Below are 24,812 nucleotides of genomic sequence, written 5' to 3'. Positions count from 1 at the left end.
GTCGCGCCCGATAATGTACTGCCCGCGATCACCGCGATGGGCGCCCTTCTAGGTAAAGAGTACCGAAAGAGCTTACACACACTGAACTAACCAGTGCTGAAATTAAAGTGGCAACCAGCCGTTGCTAGTGGTAACGAATTGTATGCTTTATAAGGTAACGAATATAGTGTAACAACTGCATTATCCACCGGTTTGTTATAGTGCACACATTAACAGTTGATACACAAGGGAGATGCTTCATAAGATTAATGCACAATATGTTAATTACTTCTATAAACTTTCGTTTTTTTTTTAACATTTTTATTGTCAGGTTACAAAAACAAGTAATAACCATATCAACTTGCAGAATAACAGTAAACCTCCATGTCAACGTGACAAAAACCCAGAGCTTCGATGTCCGCGCTCTGCAACAGGATTATCAGAGGTCATAAATTACCTCCTGCGACGGTGTATAAACTGGGAATAAAACACCATCGACAACAAACGTGAAACTGAAAACTTCAACATCGTGCTATCCGCGTCCGAGGTGGCACCCTCTAATTCGCCGTGCGAGCTGAATATCATTCACGTGCAGTGTGCCCCTCTGTGCACGGGCACTGAATAGGTAAGCGTCTTCGAAAAGCCATATCAGGTAGGCCTCAGCTGCCTAAGAAAGAGAGGTTACACTGAAACCAGAGGGTTGCACAGGAAAAGGGACTTCGGGCTTAAGTCAGCATGAATCGCTACTTATTCACAAAGCAGAGTGATTATCGGACTGCGTATTCAGACCGTACACAATGCGCAAGGGAAAAATAGCGTCAGAAAACACGTATAGATCGTAAACACAATGCAGCTGGATATTGACCGTCGGTAAGCTGCTGTTTTGGGGTGAAAACCAGACTATTTCTGGATGGGGTCAGAAAAAACCCCGCAGATCTGTGACATCAGCACTGGCCTCGTTCAGCCTGTGTCAGTCACAGATTAGTCTCTTCCATGTTCCGGGATTTGCGTATAGCAGGCCTGGCCAACCTGTGGCTCTCCAGATGTTGTCAAACTACAAATCCCATCATGCCTTGCCACAGTTTTTCTATAAGGGAGTGTTAAAACTGTGGCAAGGCATGCTGGGATTTGTAGTTTCACAACATCTGGAGAGCCACCGGCTGGCCTGTCCTGGCGTATAGATTTGCGGGGGGATAGAAGTAATCGGGGTGTTTCCTCTTCCTGGGTGGCGGCTACCTACTTCTCAGATTAGCGATTTATAATGAATTAGGCCCTTATCCCTAATAAGATTCATAGATAAGAATAAATAGTTACAGACACAGAAACTGAAAGGCAATACATGGTCAAACAGAGCAAACAGATCTTATTTCCCCATAAATTCTGTAGGCCGCTATTACCGTATATACTCGAGTATAAGTCGACCCGAATATAAGCCGAGGCACCTAATTTTACAACAAAAAACTGGGAAAATGTATTGACTCAAGTGGGACCCTCACTCGAGTATAAGCCGAGGGGGGATTTTTCAGCATCAAAAATGTTCTGAAAAAGTAGGCTTATACTCGAGTATATATGGTAATCATTCATTCACACAGATATGCCCTCATACGTACAGCCCAATCCCAGCGGTGCCTACTTGCACTTTGTGTTGCTACTTTTTTTTACCTCCGCTTTGCGCCTTTATCTTCATTGTGTAATTTCCTCGATTGTGCGTCATAAGCCCCGTACACACGGGGGGATATATCGCTCAGTGTCCCGTTTGCATCAGCGACCAGAGATGGTCGCTGATGAAAAATAAACTGCCGGGAGAGCCCGGCAGTGGAGATCAGCTGGTCGCAGGAGCATGTTCCTGCGACCAGCGATCACTACGGGGGAGAAAACGGGAGCGCGCACCTGGCGATATATATCGCCGGTGCACACTCCCATCGCGGGCAATATGGTCGCTCAGCGACCATATTTCCCGCGATAATAGACAAAATCGCCCCCGTGTGTACACAGCCTTAGAGAATACTAATTGTAGTGCTGTAGGAGGTATCTTGGGTGAAATTTAAAAGGGTGAGAGCTTCAGATAGTGAGAGATTTGGTAAGAAATCTCCATTTTCTTTTTTAAAGCGCCAATCATTTACACTGCAAAATCCAACTGGTTCTGCAGTGTAAATGATTGCCGCTTTAAAAAAACTGGAGATTTCTTACCAAATCTCTCACTTTCTGAAGCTCTCATCCTATTAAATCTCACCCCTTGTGTCAATAAACACCTCCTGCCCACTTCTGTGATCCACTGCTGCAACGGATCACTGCACAAAAACATGGTCAATCTGACGGAACCCGAGGCTGGTCATATTGGCCCAAGCTGTTCTGTAGAAGAGGCCAGGAAATCTGTGCTGGAAGATCCAGACCTGGGAGCTCTCAGAAACCGCCCCCCGTTTCCGGAACCTGCCTATCCTGCCCCCCTTATCCCGCTCCCAGTTTGCAGCAGGGAACTGCGAGAAATCTCACAATAGAGGGACGATCTCCGAACATCAGAGTATCACGCGTATCTGTGGGTGTGCGCACTACTCACACTCTCCAATATGGCGTCTGTATTATTAATCCAGCAATCGCTCGTCTGTTTAAGTCTTCACAACAAACAGTGTTATCAGGAGTATTGGTTTTGAACATTCCTTTATGCCTTGAGAAAGGTCGCTGTGTAATGCGTGTCTGTCTAATGAGCTCGGAGCTGAGCTGGGAATTCTAATTATAGTGGTGTATATAGGGGTTGTCTGGTACAGTGAGACTGCACTGGGGCTGAACACGGGCATCATGCCCACTGAAGTCATCAGTAAGTGGCCTGTATGGGATATACTATGTGCCTATTTGCACACAGACCCAATCCTGGGATGTCGCTCACAGCCCCCCCATTGGCTGCAGGATTGCTGACATGCTGCAATGTTTAGAGGGTGAAACTCGGCACCGCTCTTCAAAACATGGGCGCGCCGCTGTAAGTTTGAAGGCATTGCAGATCCCCACTGTACTCAGGTGTGTGAAGCAGACGGCCAGCCTGCTTAAGTTTCAGCTTGTTGGCTGGTGCTTTAAACCATTCCGAATCGCAACCGATGGAGATCGATCATTAGCGCTGATTCTAGTGACACGTGATGGGGTATACAGAGCAGAACACGGCCAGGATATGGGTGAGGTATACATGGCCGCATCAGATCTTAGTACAAGACATCATTCTCAGACTATCCCAAACAGAATGCAGCGAGCGGTTACGCCGCTAAGAAGCCTTACCTCCTGCAATGCCATCAGCGCTTGGCTTTGCCAGCTTAACGGCACACCGTGGGAATACTTCATGCCGATCTCTCCCACCTAAACAGAAAAAGCAGACATTACTAGCAGAGCACAGAGGAGGGGGAACTGTTAGATGCAGAACAGGCAACACCATCTCACCAGGCAGTGGAACGGTTCCTTCCTGATCAGCAGCACCACTGAATTCTGGTACTCGCGTATTTCCAGCAGTGCCTGAGTACCTGGGCGGTACCGCCTCCGTATGGGTGGTGGCACTCTCTGGCTCGTGTCTGGTTTAAATTAGATAGAAGACAAAGAACAGAGTTTATCAGTCTCCAAGCGCTGGACACATTACTGGTCACCACAGCGAGCTCAGTCCCGCGCATCTCCTTCAGCTTTCGTTATTTATAAGAGACGCTTCCTCTTACCCTGAGATGTACCGGCCGAGGCTGCAGACACCCGCTGAGGATTGTTGGACTTCCTGCGGTTAACACTGGCTTCAGACCCTTTCTTTTTCATTTTTAGGACTATGGCGCAGCACTCTGCAGAAACAAACAATTTATGGGATAGCTTGATAGAACATTTAAATATTATCTTCTAAATGCAGAGCTGATTGGGGGCAGTTTCATATGCCCTGGGAGCATCTAATGCACACTCAATATAAAAATTCTAAAAAAAAAAAATTCTATATATAAATATATATATATATTTTTTTCCAAAGTGCAGATTCTATTTTGGAAGACTTTCACGTAGCACACCACCGATTATCTGGCATTCGATGGTCCGGAACCTTAGACTGTATAAGGGAGTTAGCTTGCGGCAGATTTTCATCATAATAACGATGGAGAAATGATCTGCAGTGTATGGGAAAAGATCTACAATCTGATCTGCGAGCTCAATTAAAACATTCAGTGCAATTACAACTCACAAAATAAATGTAGAAAATCTGCAAACGCCCTATTAATAAACGCAACGGGTGCGAATTAAATAAACAAAACAAGAACGCAGCCAATGGGGAAACAGACGTCCGTTAGCAGCATCCGACAATGGTAACAGAACAGATTGGAATGGATTTGGAACAACAGGAGCGCAATCAATCAGGAGTTTAATAAGTTTGTCATATTTTGGTTCCAGAAGAGAACGTGTGCCTAACACATGTATGAACCTTCCCCCAAAGCACGGCGCTCCCTTACTCGCAGTACTGCTGCTCTCAGCTACCGGTAACACAAACAGGGGACTACGGTCATACCAGCAATGACACATCTCACAAGTAGCGGACATACATTGGAATGCAAGCTCACGTTTCCAGGGGAATCTTCTTCTGCGTCACTGATTGGTATTTCTTTCTGGAAGGATTGCTATAATGTGAAGCACGGTCTGATCTGCGTTACAATGATTAAAAAAATAAATAAATAACACCGCAAAACAGCATCAATTGATCATAAAATCTATAGAAAGCAAAATGTACCCCAATGGTGCCCACACACGTTGCAATCCCTGGGCATGTTCTAAGCGATCTCCCCGGATTGCTCCTCCATAGCGACAGCTCATCGCTATCACCCCGGCGATTAATATACAGCACGCTGGATAAATCTATTCAACCACCAGGGTCCCAGTGTCCATAAATTCCAAACGTGACTCACTTCATAGTTACCAGGATAGGAGAATTCAAATCAGCGAATCCTACAGTAATTTATACTGTAAGTGACTACAGGGGGGACTAATGCAAATGTAATGCAATGCATAGGTGCTTATATGTTAGTTGGGCGCCCACTAAGCTATTTGCTTAGTGGGTTATTCTGCGTAGGAAAATCGCATCGCATCGGCCATTTTAAGGGCTGTGTGATGCGATGGTCCTATGTAATTTATTCACTGCTCTATTAGCCCCGGGGGATCGCATCTACCGCAAAATCGTATGCAATTTTATAGGGTGTGCGATGCCATTAAATGAGCTTTACAATAATATCATTGTATGATATACAATGATGTTTTAGGCACCCCACCACTATCCACGTCACCCCGAAGCGTGGCGAGCGGTGGCGGAACGCATCCTCCGACCTTTTCATACCCCCACTATCCACGTCGAGCCCGAATCGCGGCGAGTGGACGCGGAATATATGTAAAGTAATCCGCGTGCGCTCGCCGCGCTTCGGGCTCGGTGACTCGCTGCGCTCGCCGACGTGGATAGTGGTGGTATGAATAGGTCGGAGGACACGTTCCGCAACGCTCGCCACGCTTCGGGGTGGCGTGGATAGTGGGGGTGGGTGCCTAAAACCTCGTTGTATGTCATACAATGCTATTGTATACCTAATGTATACCTACTGTAATGGCATCGTACACCCTATAAAATCGCATGCGATTTTACAGGAGGTGCGATGCGATCAACTGGGGCTCAGAGAGCAGTGAATAAATTACATAGGAAAAACGCATCGCCCTTAAAATGGCCCATGCGATGCGATATTCCTAAATTACCGTACGTATACTAATTGGGCGCCCAACTAACAGATTAGTACCAATGCATATAATGTTAGCGCTTATATAAATAACATTAATGCAGGTGACTGGCACTGACTGGCAGGAATAGGTTATACTGCATTCACCCACTTTGTGGTTATGGTAGGACAATCATATACTGTATATACAGTAGCAGGGTTATAGTGACACCTGGAGGCCAGAGGCGGCACTACATTAATAGTGTTTAACCAGTAAATTGAAAAGGAAGAGATCTATTTAATCTTACACTACTATTCGTTAAGAGTTAATGCACAGTATTTATAATAGGTAATTTCACCGTTACAGGGCCAGCGTCTGCATTTACACTCATACATTACATTTTAGTGAAAATTAAAAAGCGAGGTGTGGATTTTAATCAGAGCCGGCTGTAGCCTAGTCTGCCCGGACCTGGGTAAGGGGAGGGGGTCACAGAGTGTGCCATTCACAAAATGAAGGATGTCCATGAGTACAACACCCTAGTTATACTTTATGCAGTGGCTGCTGCGGAACTTCTAAGATGTCACCGCCACACTTTCATATTGTGTGTGAGGAAATCCACCCAAGTACGGGGAGAATATACAAACTCCACACAGTTAGGGCCATGGTGGGAATGGAACAGATGACCTCAATGCTGGGCAGCGGCACTCCATGGGATTTTTCGAAGTCCTTTTAATATCCCGATGTTTCGGGGTGTGAAAACCCCGTTTTCATGGTGTACATAAACCGTTTATGTACACCTTGAAAACTGGGTTTTCACACCCCAAAACATAGGGATATTAAAAGGACTTTGAAAAATCCCATGTAGTGCCGCTGCCTGTGTATGCGCCAGCGACTACAGGATCCTCCAGAAGGTACCCGGGTAATTACTTTAATTTCCAATGAGTGCCAGGCTGACTGGATGAAAATATATATAGTTAGTGACAAATACCCACAGTGGAGGCTGTGCCATTGGGGATGAGAGGTCCCATTACAGTTAATTATAATAAGTATTAAGTAGGATGATAGGCCCCCACACACTGCGGGCGTTATTCCCATTCATTCTTTCTGACAAATTCCTTCTTAGATGGACAAAACCATGTGCACTGCAGGTGGGGCAGATGTAACATGTGCAGAGAGAGTTAGATTTGGGTGAGTTATTTTGTTTCTGTGCAGGGAAAATATGGACTGCTTTATTTTTACACTGCAATATAGATCTCACTTTGCAGTAAAACCCCACCCAAATCTAATTCTCTCTGCACATGTTACATCTGCCCCACCTGCAGTGCACATGGTTTTGTCCATCTAAGAAAGATTGAACCAAAATAACCCCCTGTGCTACTTCTCCGAGGGGAGAAGATGCATCCAATACCCCCGTGGTCCACCTGGCAGCTCCCCAGGAGGCTCACATGCGATTTTGGAACTTGATGTGCCATTTTTTACATGTGATTTATCGCATTTATAGCGGGGGGGCAGGAGAATTTAAAAAAAAGAGAGAGAAAAACATTCAGAAGAATGGGCAAGCACTGATTAGATCTCAGCCAATCAGCAGCCCCCATTCATTTCAATGTTTTTTTTTTCTTCTTTCAAACCTCCTGCTCGGAGGTCACACCTGCTGGCACGTACGTATGGCGGCACTTGGACACTATACATACTGGTGCTAGAAAGCACCCGCCATGAGCCCCTGACAGGTCAGATTCCAATTTATCTTATGTTCTGAAGGTCTGATCTCCGACTCTGGTCATACACATGCGATTTGTGAACATTTCTCGGGCCTAAGGCGGAATCGGGCCCAAATTGCTAATTATTTTCTATGTCATCTAGTGTTCATTTTAGCACCTTGAGTCTTTCAAAACCCCTGCAGTTCCTCTTCCCTGCCTGGGGTGTAGCATGCACCAAGTATCCAGTCACATCATATGTATGAGGCGAACGCTCTCACAAGCAGGGCCCTCTCTCCTCATGTGCTCTTCTATCCATTCTCCCGCCAATGGCATTACATGGGATACCTACACCAGAACGGCGTTTAGGATTCCGGCGGTCATAATAGAAACCCCTACAGCTCGATAGTGGAAATGCCAACAAGGGCTCGGAAGGCACCCTAATCCTCTCCCCTACCCCCCAAACCCTCCCTTCTAGTATCCAACTCCCACCCCCTGGACGCTCACTGCTAGTGCCTCCCCCTCCGGACCCTAACGTCTAGTGCCTAACCTCATGTCCCCCCCCCACTAGTACCTAAACCTAACCACCCACTCCCCTTCCTCAGCTGGCCACTAGCTATCCCCGCATTCTTACCGATTGGGATCCTAATGAATTTGGAGTCCTGGCACTGTGAGGGCAGTTGGGATGCCGGCATTGCTATACTGAACACCAGCATCCTGACCGCAAGGATGTTAACCCTCAACCACAACAAATCCCTCGGCTAAGTGCCATTTAATGCAGCACTGTTAGTATGCCCTGTATTAGTTCTATATGGTCTTGAAGCTTTAAATAGTTATGTACTCTGACAATCCTATGGTGCCATCTAAATGATAGTAAAATATGTTATATATAAGTTTATACAGCTACTGTAATGACCGGAAGATTGAATAAGTCATCCCTGGATAGACCTCTAATTAGGGATGGACGTCGATGGTCTATATTTCAGAAACATCAATGTTTTTCTTCCAATGGTAGTGTTTTGGGCATTTAATGGTGCCCTTTCAATGTTTGTCACCATCGAATGCTAATCATTTGATGGTGTTCCGATGGTGGCTTGTTTTTTCTAATTCCCACTAGCGGTGTCTGTTTCAGGGAAACTTCCTAGGTTCCTTGGTGGCTGTCTGACTCTCTGCTTCAGTCAGGAGCCGGCTTAGTCCCCCGCCCCTCTGTAGGATTGCTGATAGGCACCAGGGCCCACACTGACTCTGAGAACCAATCAGAGCACAGACTTCACCCTGCAGCAAGAGCAGTCACTCACACACAGAACACACCACAGGCACACCATCAGGAGGATTCAGAGGAGACAGTGAGGTCACAGAACTTTATACCAGCTCAGGCTTTTGCGCATGCGCTAGTCATATAACTTATTTTCACCATCGAATATTTTTGATGCAATGGTTAGTTACCATCGCATCGAAAGTTTCAATGGTGGAATCCCAGCCATCATTTGATGGTGGGCTTCCGATGTCCATCCCTACCTCTAATTGTAATATCATGATCTGGATGAACTGGTGCTGCAGCCACACAATCTATACCACGGCTTGGCCTGAGATCTGACCTGAACACTGGGCTACTGCGCCCCATGATCCTCCAACCATCAGTAATGATGGGCTGTAATAAGTGACGGTAGCAGGGTGGAACCTTCTCAGGTCATTATAAAGTTACTATAATAAGGATATAAAATGAAAAAAAAAAAACCCTGAAACAGTTACCGGCTAATGTCATATAAAGGCGGCATCACCCAGCCGCGGAATGCAAATATACAGGAATAAGAACGCAGTGCGCACAGTCCACATTGCAGCCTATCAGGGAATGGGGGTGGTAACATCAGGAATCAGAGCGCACAGTCCACATTGCAGCCTATCAGGGAAGAGGGGAGGTAACATAAGGAAACAGAGAGGGACAGCAAGATAAACAGTGATAGGTCTTCTACCAAAAGAATCGAACAATAGGGTATCAGTGTGTATGTGACTGGGAAAAGAGGGGTCTTGTGCTTAGCTTTGGGGAGAGATAAAGTGAAGATAATGGGGTTTATTTCATAAGCCTTGGTGAGAGATAAAGTACCAGCCAAACAGATCCTGTCATTTTTCAGCCTGTAACATGACAGGAGCTGACTGGATGGGACTTTATCTCCCTCCAAAGTACATAGACCCCCATAGGGGGTCATTCAATCGCCCAAAAAGTGCAGTGCTAGTGCGGCGGCATTTAAACCCTAGCAATGCCAGCCCAACTTGCCCCTTCTGCCCAGACGATACTTCCCCGTTTTACCCCAAAGCGCCTCCTACCCTATGGGGTAGCAAATACTTGGGCGAGATCCCACTGCAGTACAGTTCAGCCGGGGCAAATCCGTTCTGCATCAACTGAATTCCCCCCAAAGAGCATAAGTGCCACTGGCGCAGGGATTGGGGTGAATGACTGACACACTCTCCGCACTGTGCTGCAGTATACGTGTGTGCTATATTATAAAGGGATGGCCATCGACTTTCGATGTTCCCAAAACATTGACGGTTGGGACCTAGTGCTCGATGTTTTGGGCATCAATAGTGGAGGGTTGAATAGTTTTATACCATCGATGGATGGCTTGCGATGGTAAGGTTGGGGGGGGGGGGGGGCGCACTGGGTGCACAGTGTTGCTGCATTCAGCAGCATCACTGCGAGTGGGCCGCCCTGCCGGGAGGTGCGTGCATGCGCAGAAGAACCTTAAACTGGATGGATAGTTAAAACGTTTCTTCTGCGCATGCGTGCACATCCTGGCCAGTCCCGTTGCTCTGCGCATGAGCGGCAAATCAATAGCAGGAACCATTGATGGTGGGTGATAGAATGTTTTCTAACCATCAATGGTACCTGCTTTAAAAGCCAATGATGGCAACCATCTATGAGGGATGTGCCGATGTCCAGCCCTAATTATAATCGGTTTACCCAGGTGCTCCCCTGTCCAAATAAGAGGCAGCGATGTGATATACACTACACACCCCTTAATGAGCAGAGATGCAACAGCCTTTCAACAAAAGACTTAGGAAATCGCCCATAGCAACCAACCAATCATCTTCTGGCTAGCATTTACGAATTGCATTCTATAAAATGAGGTAGACGCTGATTGTTTGCTACAAGCAACGTCCCCACCCTTTTAAAACCCAGACACAGCATGGAGTCCTGGACCCTGCCTAGCGTCATACTACACGCAATGTCCCTATAACTGCGGCGTTATGCCGGAACCCGCTACCTGTGCTCACCCACCACAGCAGTCACGCGCCGATAACGGTGATGCAGCAGCAGCAGCACTGCAGACCCTCCCTCCAGCCACCACTCACCACGTGCCCGGCGCCGTTGACTTCCGCGCTGAATATAAAGATCCGCCCACAACACGCTCTGCCCGAGCTGTCCGTCATCGGAGCGGAGCGGAGCGGGGCGGGGCGGGGCCCGCAGGCAACCAATGGGAGAGGCGCTGCTTTTTTCCTCTTCATGAACTGTTGAACAGTTCATGAAGAGGAAAAAAGCAGCGCCTCTCCCATTGGTTGCCTGCGGGCCCCGCCCCGCTCCGCTCCGATGACGGACAGCTCGGGCAGAGCGTGTTGGGGGCGGATCTTTATATTCAGCGCGGAAGTCAACGGCGCCGGGCACGCGGTGAGTGGTGGTTGTGGGCGGATCTTTATATTCAGCGCGGAAGTCAGCGGCGCCGGACACGCGGTGAGTGGTGGCTGGAGGGTGGGGTTGCTGTTGCTTCATCACCGTTATCGGCGCGTGACTGCTCTGGTGGGTGAGCACAGGTAGCGGGTTCCGGCATAACGCCGCAGTTATAGGGACATTGCGTATATGACGCTAGGCAGAGTCCAGGACTCCATGCTGTGTCTGGGTTTTAAAAGGGTGGGGACGTTGCTTGTAGCAAACAATCAGCGTCTACCTCATTTTATAGAATGCAATTCGTAAATGCTAGCCAGAAGATGATTGGTTGGTTGCTATGGGCGATTTCCTAAGTCTTTTGTTCAAAGGCTGTTGCATCTCTGCTCATTAAGGGGTGTGTAATGTATATCACATTGCTGCCTCTTATTTGGGCAGGGGGACACCTGGGTAAACCGATTATAATTAGGGTTGGACATCGGCACATCCCTCATAGATAGTTGCCATCATTGGCTTTTAAAGCAGGTACCATTGATGGTTATAAAACATTCCCACCATTGATGGTTCCTGCTATTAATTTGCCGCTCATGCGCAGAGCAACGGGACTGGCTAGGATGTGCACGCATGCGCAGAAGAAACTATCCATCCAGTTTAAGGTTCTTCTCCCTCCCGGCAGGGCGGCCCGCTCGCAGCGATGCTGTTGAATGCAGCAACACTGTGCGCATGCAACCCCCAACCCAGGGCTGTAACTAGGGGGGGGGGGGGCTGGGGGATCATGTGCACCAGGCGCTGGAGGGGGGGGTGGCACTGTGAGGTCCGGGGACAGCCAGCGGAGCTCCAGTGACAGGCAGCGGGGTTCTGGAGACTGGTGCAGCCGCTGTAGCGGCAGCCTACTTTCACTCCGTCCGTCTCCTACTAGCGCTAGCACTGATGACTTTGAAAAGTCTTGCCGGACGCTGATTGGCTGAATTCAGCCAATCAGTGTCCGGCAAGTCTTTTCAAAATCAGCTTCCCGCCCGGCACATAGCGCTAGTAGGAGACGGACGGAGTGAAAGTAAGCTGCCGCTACAGCGGCTACACCAGTCCACGGAACCCCGCTGCCTGTCACTGGAGCTCCGCTGGCTGTCCCTGGACCTCACAGGGCCTCATAGTATGTGGTTGGCCGGAAGCAGATTTTGAAAAGACTTGCCGGATGCTGATTGGCTGAATTCAGCCAATCAGCGTCCGGCAAGTCTTTTCAAAGTCATCAGCACTTCCCGCCGCCAGGCAAATAGCGCTAGTAGGAGACGGACGGAGTGAAAGCTTTTGGGGTAAAACGGGGAAGTATCGTCTGGGCAGATGGGGCGAGTTGGGCTGGCATTGCTAGGGTTTAAATGCTGCTTCACTAGCACTGCACTTTATCGTGCGATTGAATGACCCCCTATGGGGCTCTGTGTACTTTGGAGGGAGATAAAGTCCCACCCAGTCAGCTCCTGTCATGTTACAGGCTGAAAAATGACAGGATCTGTTTGGCTGGTACTTTATCTCTCACCTAGGGGGTTATTCAGGTTGATTCGCAAGGCTGCGAATTCGCAGCCTTGCGAGTCCACCTAACCCCGCCCGGCAAATGACCCCCCCCCCTGCCGCCCCCTCAAAGTGCGGCTTCGCCCGAACAGCTGCGAATGGATGTTTTGCATATCGCATTGCTCGGGTAACCGCCCACATCTTTTGATGGTCACCGACCATCGAATGATGTTTAGCGTGCACGCATATATAAGTGACTTTTCAGTTACTTACATTTGCGTGCATGCTGGCGTGGATATGGGCGGGCAGCTGACATCCGGTGATGTCAGCTACCCTCCCCTAACACCCAGCGTTCTCATGGGAACGCCCATGGAACGCTGGGCGTTCCCATATGGTAATGGGGCAGCCCGGCGCCCCCCGCCCATCTCCGCCCCCCCACGCCGGCATGGGTGCGTGCACCCGGCAACCCGAAAGGTCGCCGTGGGTGCACGCACCATACGCCTGCACATGCGCAGATACCCGCCTGCGCAGACGCGCAACATCGGTACTGCGTCCGAATTGATCTGAATGAGGCCCCAAGGCTTATGAAATAAACCCCATTATCTTCACTTTATCTCTCCCCAAAGCTAAGCACATGACCCCTCTTTTCCCGGTCACATACACACTGATACCCTATTCTTTTGGTACAAGACATATCACTTTTATCTTGCTGTCCCTCTCTGTTTCCTTAGGTTACCGCCCCTCTTCCCTGATAGGTTGCAATGTGGACTGTGCGCTCTGATTCCTGATGTTACCGCCCCCCCTTCCCTGATAGGCTGCTATGTGGACTGCGCGATCTTATTCCTGATGTTACCGCCCCCCTTCCCTGATAGGCTGCTATGTGGACTGTGCGCTCTGATTCCTGATGTTACCACCCCCCCTTCCCTGATAGGCTGCTATGTGGACTGCGCGATCTTATTCCTGATGTTACCGCCCCCTTCCCTGATAGGCTGCTATGTGGACTGTGTGCTCTGATTCCTGATGTTACTGCCCCCCTTCCCTGATAGGTTGCAATGTGGACTGTGCTGATTCCTGATGTTACCGCCCCCCCTTCCCTGATAGGCTGCTATGTGGACTGCGCGATCTTATTCCTGATGTTACCGCCCCCCTTCCCTGATAGGCTGCTATGTGGACTGTGCGCTCTGATTCCTGATGTTACCGCCCCCCCTTCCCTGATGGGCTGCTATGTGGACTGTGCGCTCTGATTCCTGATGTTACCGCCCCCCCTTCCCTGATAGGCTGCTATGTGGACTGCGCGATCTTATTCCTGATGTTACCGCCCCCCTTCCCTGATAGGCTGCTATGTGGACTGTGCGCTCTGATTCCTGATGTTACCGCCCCCTTCCCTGATAGGCTGCTATGTGGACTGTGCGCTCTGATTCCTGATGTTACCGCCCCCCCTTCCCTGTTAGGCTGCTATGTGGACTGTGCGATCTTATTCTTGATGTTACCGCCCCCTTCCCTGATAGGCTGCTATGTGGACTGTGTGCTCTGATTCCTGAGGTTACTGCCCCCCTTCCCTGATAGGCTGCTGTGTGGACTGTTCATTCTTATTCCTGTATATTTGCTTTCCGCGGCTGGGTGATGCCGCCTTTATATGACGTTAGCCGGTAACTGTTTCAGTTATTTTTTTATTTGATATCCTTTTTATAGTAACTTTATAATGACCTGAGAAGGTTCCACCCTGCTACCGTCACTCATTACAGCCCATCATTACTGATGGTTGGAGGATCATGGGGCGCAGTAGCCCAGTGTTCAGGTCAGATCTCAGGCCAAGCCGTGGTATAGATTGTGTGGCTGCAGCACCAGTTCATCCAGATCATGATATTATAATTAGAGGTAGGGATGGACATCGGAAGCCCACCATCAAATGATGGCTCTGATTCCACCATTGAAACATTCGATGCTATGGTAACTAACCATTGCATCAAAAATATTCGATGGTGAAAATAAGTTATATGACTAGCGCCTGCGCAAAAGCCTGAGCTGGTATAAAGTTCTGTGACCTCACTGTCTCCTCTGAATCCTCCTGATGGTGTGTCTGTGGCGTGTTCTGTGTGTGAGTGACTGCTCTTGCTGCAGAGTGAAGTCTGTGCTCTGATTGGTTCTCGGAGTCAGTGTGGGCCCTGGTGCCTATCAGCAATCCTACAGAGGGGCGGGGGACTAAGCCGGCTCCTGACTGAAGCAGAGAGTCAGACAGCCACCAAGGAACCTAGGAAGTTTCCCTGAAACAGACACCGCTAGTGGGAATTAGAAAAAACAAGCCACCATCGGAACACCATCAAATGATTAGCATTCGATGGCGACAAACATTGAAAGGGCACCATTAAATGCCCAAAACACTACCATTGGAAGAAAAACATCGACGTCCATCCCTAATTAGAGGTCTATCCAGGGATGGCTTATTCAATCTTCCGGTCATTACAGTAGCTGTATAAACTTATATATAACATATTTTACTATCATTTAGATGGCACCATAGGATTGTCAGCGCCCAATTACAGAGTACATAACTATTTAAAGCTTCAAGACCATATAGAACTAATACAGGGCATACTAACAGTGCTGCATTAAATGGCACTTAGCCGAGGGATTTGTTGTGGTTGAGGGTTAACATCCTTGCGGTCAGGATGCCGGTGTTCAGTATACCAATGCCGGCATCCCAACTGCCCTCACAGTGCCAGGACTCCAAATTCATTAGGATCCCCATCGGTAAGAATGCGGGGATAGCTAGTGGCCAGCTGAGGAAGGGGAGAGGGTGGTTAGGTTTAGGTACTAGTGGGGGGGGAGACGAGACATAAGGTTAGGTTTACGTGGTGGGGTGCAGGGGTTAGGCACTAGACCAGGCATTCCCAACCACGGTCCTCAAGGCACACCAACAGTGCAGGTTTTGTAGATATCCAGACTTGAGCACAGGTGATTTAATTAGTACCTGAGTGATTCTGATTAAACCATCTGTGCTGAAGCCTGGATATCACAAAAACCTGCACTGTTGGTGTGCCTTTAGGACCGTGGTTGGGAATGCCTGCACTAGACGTTAGGGTCCGGAGGGGGAGGCACTAGCAGTGAGCGTCCAGCGGGTGGGAGTTGGATACTAGAAGGGAGGGTTTGGGGTGTAGGGGAGACGATTAGGGTGCCTTCCGAGCCCTTGTTGGCATTTCCACTATCAAGCTGTAGGGGTTTCTATTATGACCGCCGGAATCCTAAACGCCGTTCTGGTGTAGGTATCCCATGTAATACCATTGGCGGGAGAATGGATAGAAGAGCACATGAGGAGAGAGGGCCCTGCTTGTGAGAGCGTGCGCCTCATACATACAGGGCGATGTAACTCAGCAATGTGACTGGATACTTGGTGCATGCGACACCCCAGGCAGGGAAGAGGAACTGCAGGGGGTTTGAAAGACTCAAGGTGCTAAAATTAACACTAGATGACATAGAAAATAATTAGCAATTTGGGCCCGATTCCACCTTGGGCCGAGAAATGTTCCCAAATCGCATGTGTATGACCAGAGTCGGAGGTCAGACCTGCAGAACATAAGAGAAATTGGAATCTGACCTGTCAGGGGCTCATGGCGGGTGCTTTCTAGCACCAGTAACGTATAGTGTCCGAGTGCCGCCATACGTACGTGCCAGCAGGTGTGACCTCCGAGCAGGAGGTTTGAAAGAAGAAAAAAAAAACATTGAAAAGAATGGGGGCTGCTGATTGGCTGAGAGAGCTAATCAGTGCTCGCCCATTCTTCTGAACGGTTTTCTTTCTTTTTTTTTATTCTCCTGCCCCCGCTGCTATACATGCGATAAATCAATGTAAAAAATGGCACATCAAGTTCCAAAATCGCATGTAAGCCTCCTGGGGAGCTGCCAGGTGGACCACGGGGGTATTGGATGCATCTTCTCCCCTCGGAGAAGTAGCACAGGGGGTTATTTTGGTTCATTCTTTCTTAGATGGACAAAACCATGTGCACTGCAGGTGGGGCAGATGTAACATGTGCAGAGAGAATTAGATTTGGGTGGGGTTTTACTGCAAAGTGAGATCTATATTGCAGTGTAAAAATAAAGCAGTCCGTATTTTCCCTGCACAGAAACAAAATAACTCACCCAAATCTAACTCTCTGCACATGTTACATCTGCCCCACCTGCAGTGCACATGGTTTTGTCCATCTAAAGGAATTTGTCAGAAAGAATGAACGGGAATAACCCCCGCAGTGTGTGGGGGCCTATCATCCTACTTAATACTTATTATAATTAACTGTAATGGGACCTCTCATCCCCAATGGCACAGCCTCCACTGTGGGTATTTGTCACTAACTATATATATTTTCATCCAGTCAGCCTGGCACTCATTGGAAATGAAAGCAATTACCCGGGTGCCTTCTGGAGGATCATGAAGTCGCTGGCGCATACACAGGCAGCGGCACTACATGGGATTTTTCAAAGTCCTTTTAATATCCCTATGTTTCGGGGGGTGAAAACCCAGTTTTCAAGGTGTACATAAACGGTTTATGTACACCATGAAAACTGGGTTTTCACACCCCGAAACATCGGGATATTAAAAGGATTTTGAAAAATCCCATGGAGTGCCGCTGCCCAGCACTGAGGTCATGGGTTCCATTCCCACCATGGCCCTAACTGTGTGGAGTTTGTATATTCTCCCCGTACTTGGGCGGGTTTCCTCACACACAATATGAAAGTGTGGCGGTGACATCTTAGAAGTTCCGCAGCAGCCACTGCATTAAGTATAACTAGGGTGTTGTACTCATGGACATCCTTCATTTTGTGAATGGCACACTCTGTGACCCCCTCCCCTTACCCAGGTCCGGGCAGACTGGGCTACAGCCGGCTCTGATTAAAATCCACACCTCGCTGTTTAATTTTCATTAAAATGTAATGTATGAGAGTAAATGCAGACGCTGGACCTGTAACGGTGAAATAACCTATTATAAATACTGTGCATTAACTCTTAACGAATAGTAGTGTAAGATTAAATAGATCTCTTCCTTTTCAATTTACTGGTTAAACACTATTAATGTAGTGCCGCCTCTGGCCTCCAGGTGTCACTATAACTCTGCTACTGTATACAGTATATGATTGTCCTACCATAACCACAAAGTGTGTGAATGCAGTAAAACTTATTCCTGCCAGTCAGTGCTGCTGATGTCTCACCCAGTCACCTGCATTAATGTTATTTATATAAGCGCTAACATTATATGCATTGGTACTAATCTGTTAGTTGGGCGCCCAATTAGCATACGTACGGTAATTTAGGAATATCGCATCGCATGGGCCATTTTAAGGGCGATGCGATTTTCCTATGTAATTTATTCACTGCTCTCTTAGCCCCGGGTGATTGCATCGCACCTCCTGTAAAATCGCATGCGATTTTATAGGGTGTACGATGCCATTACAGTAGGTATACATTAGGTATACAATAGCATTGTATGACATACAATGAGGTTTTAGGCACCCCACCACTATCCACGCCACCCCGAAGCGTGGCGAGCGCAGCGGAACGTGTCCTCCGACCTTTTCATACCACCACTATCCACGTCGGCGAGCGCAGCGAGTCACCGAGCCCGAAGCGCGGCGAGCGCACGCGGATTACTTTACATATATTCCGCGTCCTCTCGCTGCGATTCGGGTATACAATAGCATTGTATAACATACAATGAGGTTTTAGGCACCCACCCCCACTATCCACGCCACCCCGAAGCGTGGCAAGCGCAGCGGAACGTGTCCTCCGACCTTTTCATACCACCACTATCCACGTCGGCGAGCGCAGCGAGTCACCGAGCCCGAAGCGCGGCGAGCGCACGCGGATTACTTTACATATATTCCGCCTCCACTCGCCGCGATTCGGGCTCGACGTGGATAGTGGGGGTATGAAAAGGTCGGAGGATGCGTTCCGCCACCGCTCGCCACGCTTCGGGGTGGCGTGGATAGGGGTGGGGTGCCTAAAACATCATTGGATATCATACAATGATATTATTGTATAGCTCATTTAATGGCATCGCACACCCTCTAAAATTGCATGCGATTTTGCGGTAGATGCGACCCCCGGGGCTAAGAGAGCAGTGAATAAATTACATAGGAGCATCGCATCGCACAGCCCTTAAAATGGCCCATGTGATGCGATGCGATTTTCCTACGCAGAATAACCCACTAAGCAAATAACTTAGTGGGCGCCCAACTAACATATAAGCACCTATGCATTGCATTACATTTGCATTAGTCCCCCCTGGAGTCACTTACAGTATAAATTACTGTAGGATTTGCTGATTTGAATTCTCCTATCCTGGTAACTATGAAGTGAGTCACGTTTGGAATTTATGGACACTGGGACCCTGGTGGTTGAATAGATTTATCCAGCGTGCTGTATATTAATCGCCGGGGTGATAGCGATGAGCTATCGCTATGGAGGAGCAATCCGGTGAGATCGCTTAGAACATGCCCAGGGATTGCAACGTGTGTGGGCACCATTGGGGTACATTATGCTTTCTATAGATATTATGATCAATTGATGCTGTCTTGCGATGTTATTTATTTATTTTTTTAATCATTGTAACGCAGATCAGACCGTGCTTCACATTATAGCAATCCTTCCAGAAAGATCTACCAATCAGTGGCGCAGAAGAAGATTCCCCTGGAAACGTGAGCTTGCATTCCAATGTACGTCCGCTACTTGTGAGATGTGTCATTGCTGGTATGACCGTAGTCCCCTGTTTGTGTTACCGGTAGCTGAGAGCAGCAGTACTGCGAGTAAGGGAGCGCCGTGCTTTGGGGGAAGGTTCATACATGTGTTAGGCACACGTTCTCTTCTGGAACCAAAATATGACAAACTTATTAAACTCCTGATTGATTGCGCTCCTGTTGTTCCAAATCCATTCCAATCTGTTCTGTTACCATTGTCGGATGCTGCTAATCGGCGACAGCTGGCCGAGGGACGTCTGTTTCCCCATTGGCTGCGTTCTTGTTTTGTTTATTTAATTCGCACCCGTTGCGTTTATTAATAGGGCGTTTGCAGATTTTCTACATGTATTTTGTGAGTTGTAATTGCACTGAATGTTTTAATTGAGCTCGCAGATCAGATTGTAGATCTTTTCCCATACACTGCAGATCATTTCTCCATCGTTATTATGATGAAAATCTGCCGCAACCTAACTCCCTTATACAGTCTAAGGTTCCGGACCATCGAATGCCAGATAATCGGTGGTGTGCTACGTGAAAGTCTTCCAAAATAGAATCTGCACTTTGGAAAAAACAAATATATATATATATATATATATAATTTGTATTTTTTTTTTAAATAATTTTTATATTGAGTGTGCATTAGATGCTCCCCCATTTCCACAGGGCATATGAAACTGCCCCCAATCAGCTCTGCATTTAGAAGATAATATTTAAATGTTCTATCAAGCTATCCCATAAATTGTTTGTTTCTGCAGAGTGCTGCGCCATAGTGCTAAAAATGAAAAAGAAAGGGTCTGAAGCCAGAGTTAACCGCAGGAAGTCCAACAATCCTCAGCGGGTGTCTGCAGCCTCGGCCGGTACATCTCAGGGTAAGAGGAAGCGTCTCTTATAAATAACGAAAGCTAAAGGAGATGCGCGGGACTGAGCTCGCTGTGGTGACCAGTAATGTGTCCAGCGCTTGGAGACTGATAAACTCTGTTCTTTGTCTTCTATCTAATTTAAACCAGACACAAGCCAGAGAGTGCCACCACCCATACGGAGGCGGTACCGCCCAGGTACTCAGGCACTGATGGAAATACGCGAGTACCAGAATTCAATAGTGCTGCTGATCAGGAAGGAACCGTTCCACTGCCTGGTGAGATGGTGTTGCCTGTTCTGCATCTAACAGTTCCCCCTCCTCTGTGCTCTGCTAGTAATGTCTGCTTTTTCTGTTTAGGTGGGAGAGATCGGCATGAAGTATTCCCACGGTGTGCCGTTAAGCTGGCAAAGCCAAGCGCTGATGGCATTGCAGGAGGTAAGGCTTCTTAGCGGCGTAACCGCTCGCTGCATTCTGTTTGGGATAGTCTTAGAATGATGTCTTGTACTAAGATCTGATGCGGCCATGTATACCTCACCCATATCCTGGCCGTGTTCTGCTCTGTATACCCCATCACGTGTCACTAGAATCAGCGCTAATGATCGATCTCCGTCATAGCCATCAGTTGCGATTCGGAATGGTTTAAAGCACCAGCCAACAAGCTGAAACTTAAGCAGGCTGGCCGTCTGCTTCACACACCTGAGTACAGCGGGGATCTGCAATGCCTTCAAACTTACAGCGGCGCGCCTATGTTTTGCAGAACGGTGCCGAGTTTCACCCTGTAAACATCGCAGCATGTCAGCAATCCAGCAGCCAATGGGGGGCTGTGAGCGACATCCCAGGATTGGGTCTGTGTGCAAATAGGCACATAGTATATCCCATACAGGCCACTTACTGATGACTTCAGTGGGTATGATGCCCGTGTTCAGCCCCAGTGCAGTCTCACTGTACCAGACAACCCCTATATACACCACTATAATTAGAATTCCCAGCTCAGCTCCGAGCTCATTAGACAGACACGCATTACACAGCGACCTTTCTCAAGGCATAAAGGAATGTTCAAAACCAATACTCCTGATAACACTGTTTGTTGTGAAGACTTAAACAGACAAGCGATTGCTGGATTAATAATACAGACGCCATATTGGAGAGTGTGAGTAGTGCGCACTCGTTTTCTCCCCGTTAGTGATCGCTGGTCGCAGGAACATGCTCCAGCGACCAGCTGATTTCCACTGCTGGGCTCCCCCGGCAGTTTATTTTTCATCAGCGACCATCTCTGGTCGCTGATGCAAACGGGACACTGAGCGATATATTGCTCATCGCGAGCGATATATCGCTCAGCGATATATCCCCCCGTGTGTACGGGGCTTATGTCGCACAATCGAGGAAATTACACAATGAAGATAAAGGCGCAAAGCGGAGGTAAAAAAAAGTAGCAACACAAAGTGCAAGTAGGCACCGCTGGGATTGGGCTGTACGTATGAGGGCATATCTGTGTGAATGAATGATTAATAGCGGCCTACAGAATTTATGGGGAAATAAGATCTGTTTGCTCTGTTTGACCATGTATTGCCTTTCAATTTCTGTGTCTGTAACTATTTATTCTTATCTATGAATCTTATTAGGGATAAGGGCCTAATTCATTATGAATCGCTAATCTGAGAAGTAGGTAGCCGCCACCCAGGAAGAGGAAACACCCCGATTACTGCTATCTCCGCGCAAATCTATATGCCAGGACAGGCCAGCCTGTGGCTCTCCAGATGTTGTGAAACTACAAATCCCAGCATGCCTTGCCACAGTTTTAACACTCCCTTATAGAAAAACTGTGGCAAGGCATGATGGGATTTGTAGTTTGACAACATCTGGAGAGCCACAGGTTGGCCAGGCCTGCTATACGCAAATCCCGGAACATGGAAGAGACTAATCTGTGACTGACACAGGCTGAACGAGGCCAGTGCTGATGTCACAGACCTGCTGGGTTTTTTCGGACCATCCAGAAATAGTCTGGTTTTCACCCCAAAACAGCAGCTTACCAACGGTCAATATCCAGCTGCATTGTGTTTACGATCTATACGTGTTTTCTGACGCTATTTTTTCCTTGCGCATGCGCATTGTGTACGGTCTGAATACGCAGTCCGATAATCACTCTGCTTTGTGAATAAGTAGCGATTCATGCTGACTTAAGCCAGAAGTCCCTTTTCCTGTGTAACCCTCTGGTTTCAGTGTAACCTCTCTTTCTTAGGCAGCTGAGGCCTACCTGATATGGCTTTTCGAAGACGCTTACCTATTCAGTGCCCGTGCACAGAGGGGCACACTGCACGTGAAGGATATTCAGCTCGCACGGCGAATTAGAGGGTGCCACCTCGGACTCGGATAGCACGATGTTCAAGTTTTCAGTTTCACGTTTGTTGTCGATTGTGTTTTATTCCCAGTTTATACACAGTTGCAGGAGGTAATTTATGACCTCTGATAATCCTGTTGCAGAGCGCGGACATCGAAGCTCTGGGTTTTCGTCACGTTGACATGGAGGTTTACTGTTATTCTGCAAATTGATATAGTTATTACTTGTTTTTGTTACCTGACAATAAAAATGTTTAAAAAAAAAACGAAAGTCTATAGAAGTAATTAACATATTGTGCATTAATCTTATGAAGCATCTCCCTTGTGTATCAACTGTTAATGTGTGCATTATAACAAACCGGTGGATAATGCAGTTGTTACACTATATTCGTTACCTTATAAAGCATACAATTCGTTAACACTAGCAACGGCTAGTTGCCACTTTAATTTCAGCACTGGTTAGTTCAGTGTGTGTAAGCTCTTTCATTCACAGGCTATGGGAACTGGTTGTAAACCACATTAGTATATGAATAAACTTTGCTCACTCCAGGTACAGTGACCTTAGCAGATTTTAACCCTTATACAGCTGTATGGAAATGAAGCCCCACACTTAATACACTGTGTGATTATCGCAGCTGATCACAATTTAAACATACTATCAGTCGCATCAGCGACTATCTCTTAATGAGAGATTTATGCAATATATGTCCCGTTATAACCATAGGCCAGTTATTAATACACAAACCTTAACAATGCATATGCGCTTGATTATGATCAAAGCTGACCCTGCGTCTGAAACGCTGATACGCTTGCGATTAAGTAATGGAAGCACACACACACTGTATTATTAGGATCACGGATGCAAACCCGTGTGATTATAAGTTTTTATTGTCCAAAGTGGACACAAAAGGTTAACAGAATATAAGATATATATATATATAAACTATGAACCTATACAATACAGTTAATACATGAAAAGAAACAGAGTTACATAGATTAGCAATGAAGATTCGGCTAACATACACGACTGGCACAAATAAGGAAATATATCAATTACCGTCAAGAGAAGCAATTACCACGGCCGGATACAAATCCCAGGTCCCTGGGTATGTGTTCTGGATAGATCACATATTGCCCTTGGATCCCACGCTTGGTCTTTTTTAAAGCAAAGGGGAGTGGGTCAGATTGAATGATCATTGGGTACAAGAAAGGGGCCTAGGCAGCTCTTCATTAGCTCTCAGCTTCACGGGGACGTCTTCCTGTGAGATGGGAATCTCGTCAAACCATGCTGGATTCTTTGTTCAGGCCAGTTATTAATAACAACATTGGGGGTTTTTTCAGTGAGTTCCACACAAACAGAGGAAACAAAAGGGGACATATCTTAAAGAATTTACCATTAATGTTTCACGTCCGACCTTGGTAGTTACGTTTAAGCTAATAAGACGCAAATGGCGTAATGGAATTGCGCAGAGGACGGTCACAATACCTTATTGGAGATGCAATTTCGTTTTCCACAGTCCACCCTTTGACAGTAAAAAACAGTCACATTTCACAATTAATAATTCATATTTTCGCATTAATTTCCATATTTCATAAAAATTTCTATTTTTTTAAAAAAATTTCATTGACAGAGATTCGTGAAGCATGGATCGTGTGTGTATGTGCAGTAAGAGGGGGTGTATTATTTTTGCGCTATGGCTAATCCAAGATTAATAATAAATGGGGGGGAGTACATTTACTTACTGCCGGCATGTCCAAACCATGGCCCTGCAACAGTTGGAGGGCCACAGCCCAGACACGCCTGACTTAATGATACATTATTTTAAATGCTTATGTCTGAACATAATCGTCCATCAGCCCCCCCCCCCCGTATAGAAACGGTATCCGAATGATACATATTGACTTTTGACAGAGACACTATCGACCCTTTGATCCACACCCCATAGAAACCTAGAATGTAATGGCAGATCAGAACCACTTGGCCCATCTAGTCTGCCCATGTATGCACTTAAGGTGGCCATACACTTATGGGATTTGGCCCGATTTCACCCAAATCCTACGGAGCAGCCCGAGAAATTCGGTCAAGTGGCCAAGTCGCGCGTGTTTGACATTGGATTGGAACCGGTGCGCAGCCACATGCACCTCGAATCCGGAGATTGAACCTTCTGCTCCCATAAGATAATTTGGAATTGCTGCTTTCAGTGCACGTCGCGGCTTCATCTTATTTATCGCATCAAATGTCCCTTGAATTCCCCCCAACAGCTCACCGCGAGTCCTTCAGTGCTATAGATTGTAAGCGTACGAGCAGGGCCCTCCTATCTCTAAGTCGGTTTGTTTCTACCCAGTTTCTATAATAACTGTTTCC

The 24,812-nt window shown here is 47.4% G+C and overlaps 2 protein-coding genes across 4 annotated transcripts; one reads left to right on the top strand and one right to left on the bottom strand.

Annotated features, from left to right (window-relative positions):
• Positions 1–312: 312 nt before the first annotated feature.
• LOC146036759 (histone H3-like centromeric protein A) lies at positions 313–10,792 on the bottom strand. 3 transcript variants are annotated; one of them, XM_083160651.1, is made up of 6 exons: positions 10,719–10,792; positions 4,524–4,622; positions 3,669–3,782; positions 3,403–3,530; positions 3,244–3,321; positions 313–646 (listed from the first exon to the last, which is right to left on the bottom strand). In XM_083160651.1, the coding sequence occupies exons 3-6, from the start codon at positions 3,757–3,759 to the stop codon at positions 512–514; spliced, it is 432 nt and encodes a 143-aa protein (XP_083016777.1). In that variant the 5' UTR covers positions 3,760–3,782; positions 4,524–4,622; positions 10,719–10,792; the 3' UTR covers positions 313–511. The 3 variants fall into 3 exon arrangements, with proteins under 3 accessions (XP_083016777.1, XP_083016778.1, XP_083016779.1); XM_083160652.1 differs by lacking the exon at positions 10,719–10,792 and adding an exon at positions 10,631–10,662; XM_083160653.1 differs by lacking the exon at positions 10,719–10,792 and adding an exon at positions 10,631–10,662 and having other exon boundaries at positions 4,542–4,622.
• An 8,338-nt stretch (positions 10,793–19,130) lies between these two features.
• Positions 19,131–22,648, top strand: LOC146036758 (histone H3-like centromeric protein A). Its single transcript, XM_083160650.1, has 5 exons — positions 19,131–19,230; positions 20,007–20,120; positions 20,259–20,386; positions 20,468–20,545; positions 22,350–22,648. Exons 2-5 carry the CDS (start codon positions 20,030–20,032, stop codon positions 22,482–22,484), a joined length of 432 nt encoding a protein of 143 aa, XP_083016776.1. The 5' UTR covers positions 19,131–19,230; positions 20,007–20,029; the 3' UTR covers positions 22,485–22,648.
• Positions 22,649–24,812: the final 2,164 nt, after the last annotated feature.

The sequence above is a fragment of the Crinia signifera genome, chromosome 9, assembly GCF_055691185.1.
Source record: "Crinia signifera chromosome 9, ASM5569118v1, whole genome shotgun sequence".
NCBI classification, from domain to species: domain Eukaryota; kingdom Metazoa; phylum Chordata; class Amphibia; order Anura; family Myobatrachidae; genus Crinia; species Crinia signifera.
The sequence above is the reverse complement of the archived record's forward strand: the minus strand, read 5'-3'. Positions and strand labels throughout refer to the sequence as shown.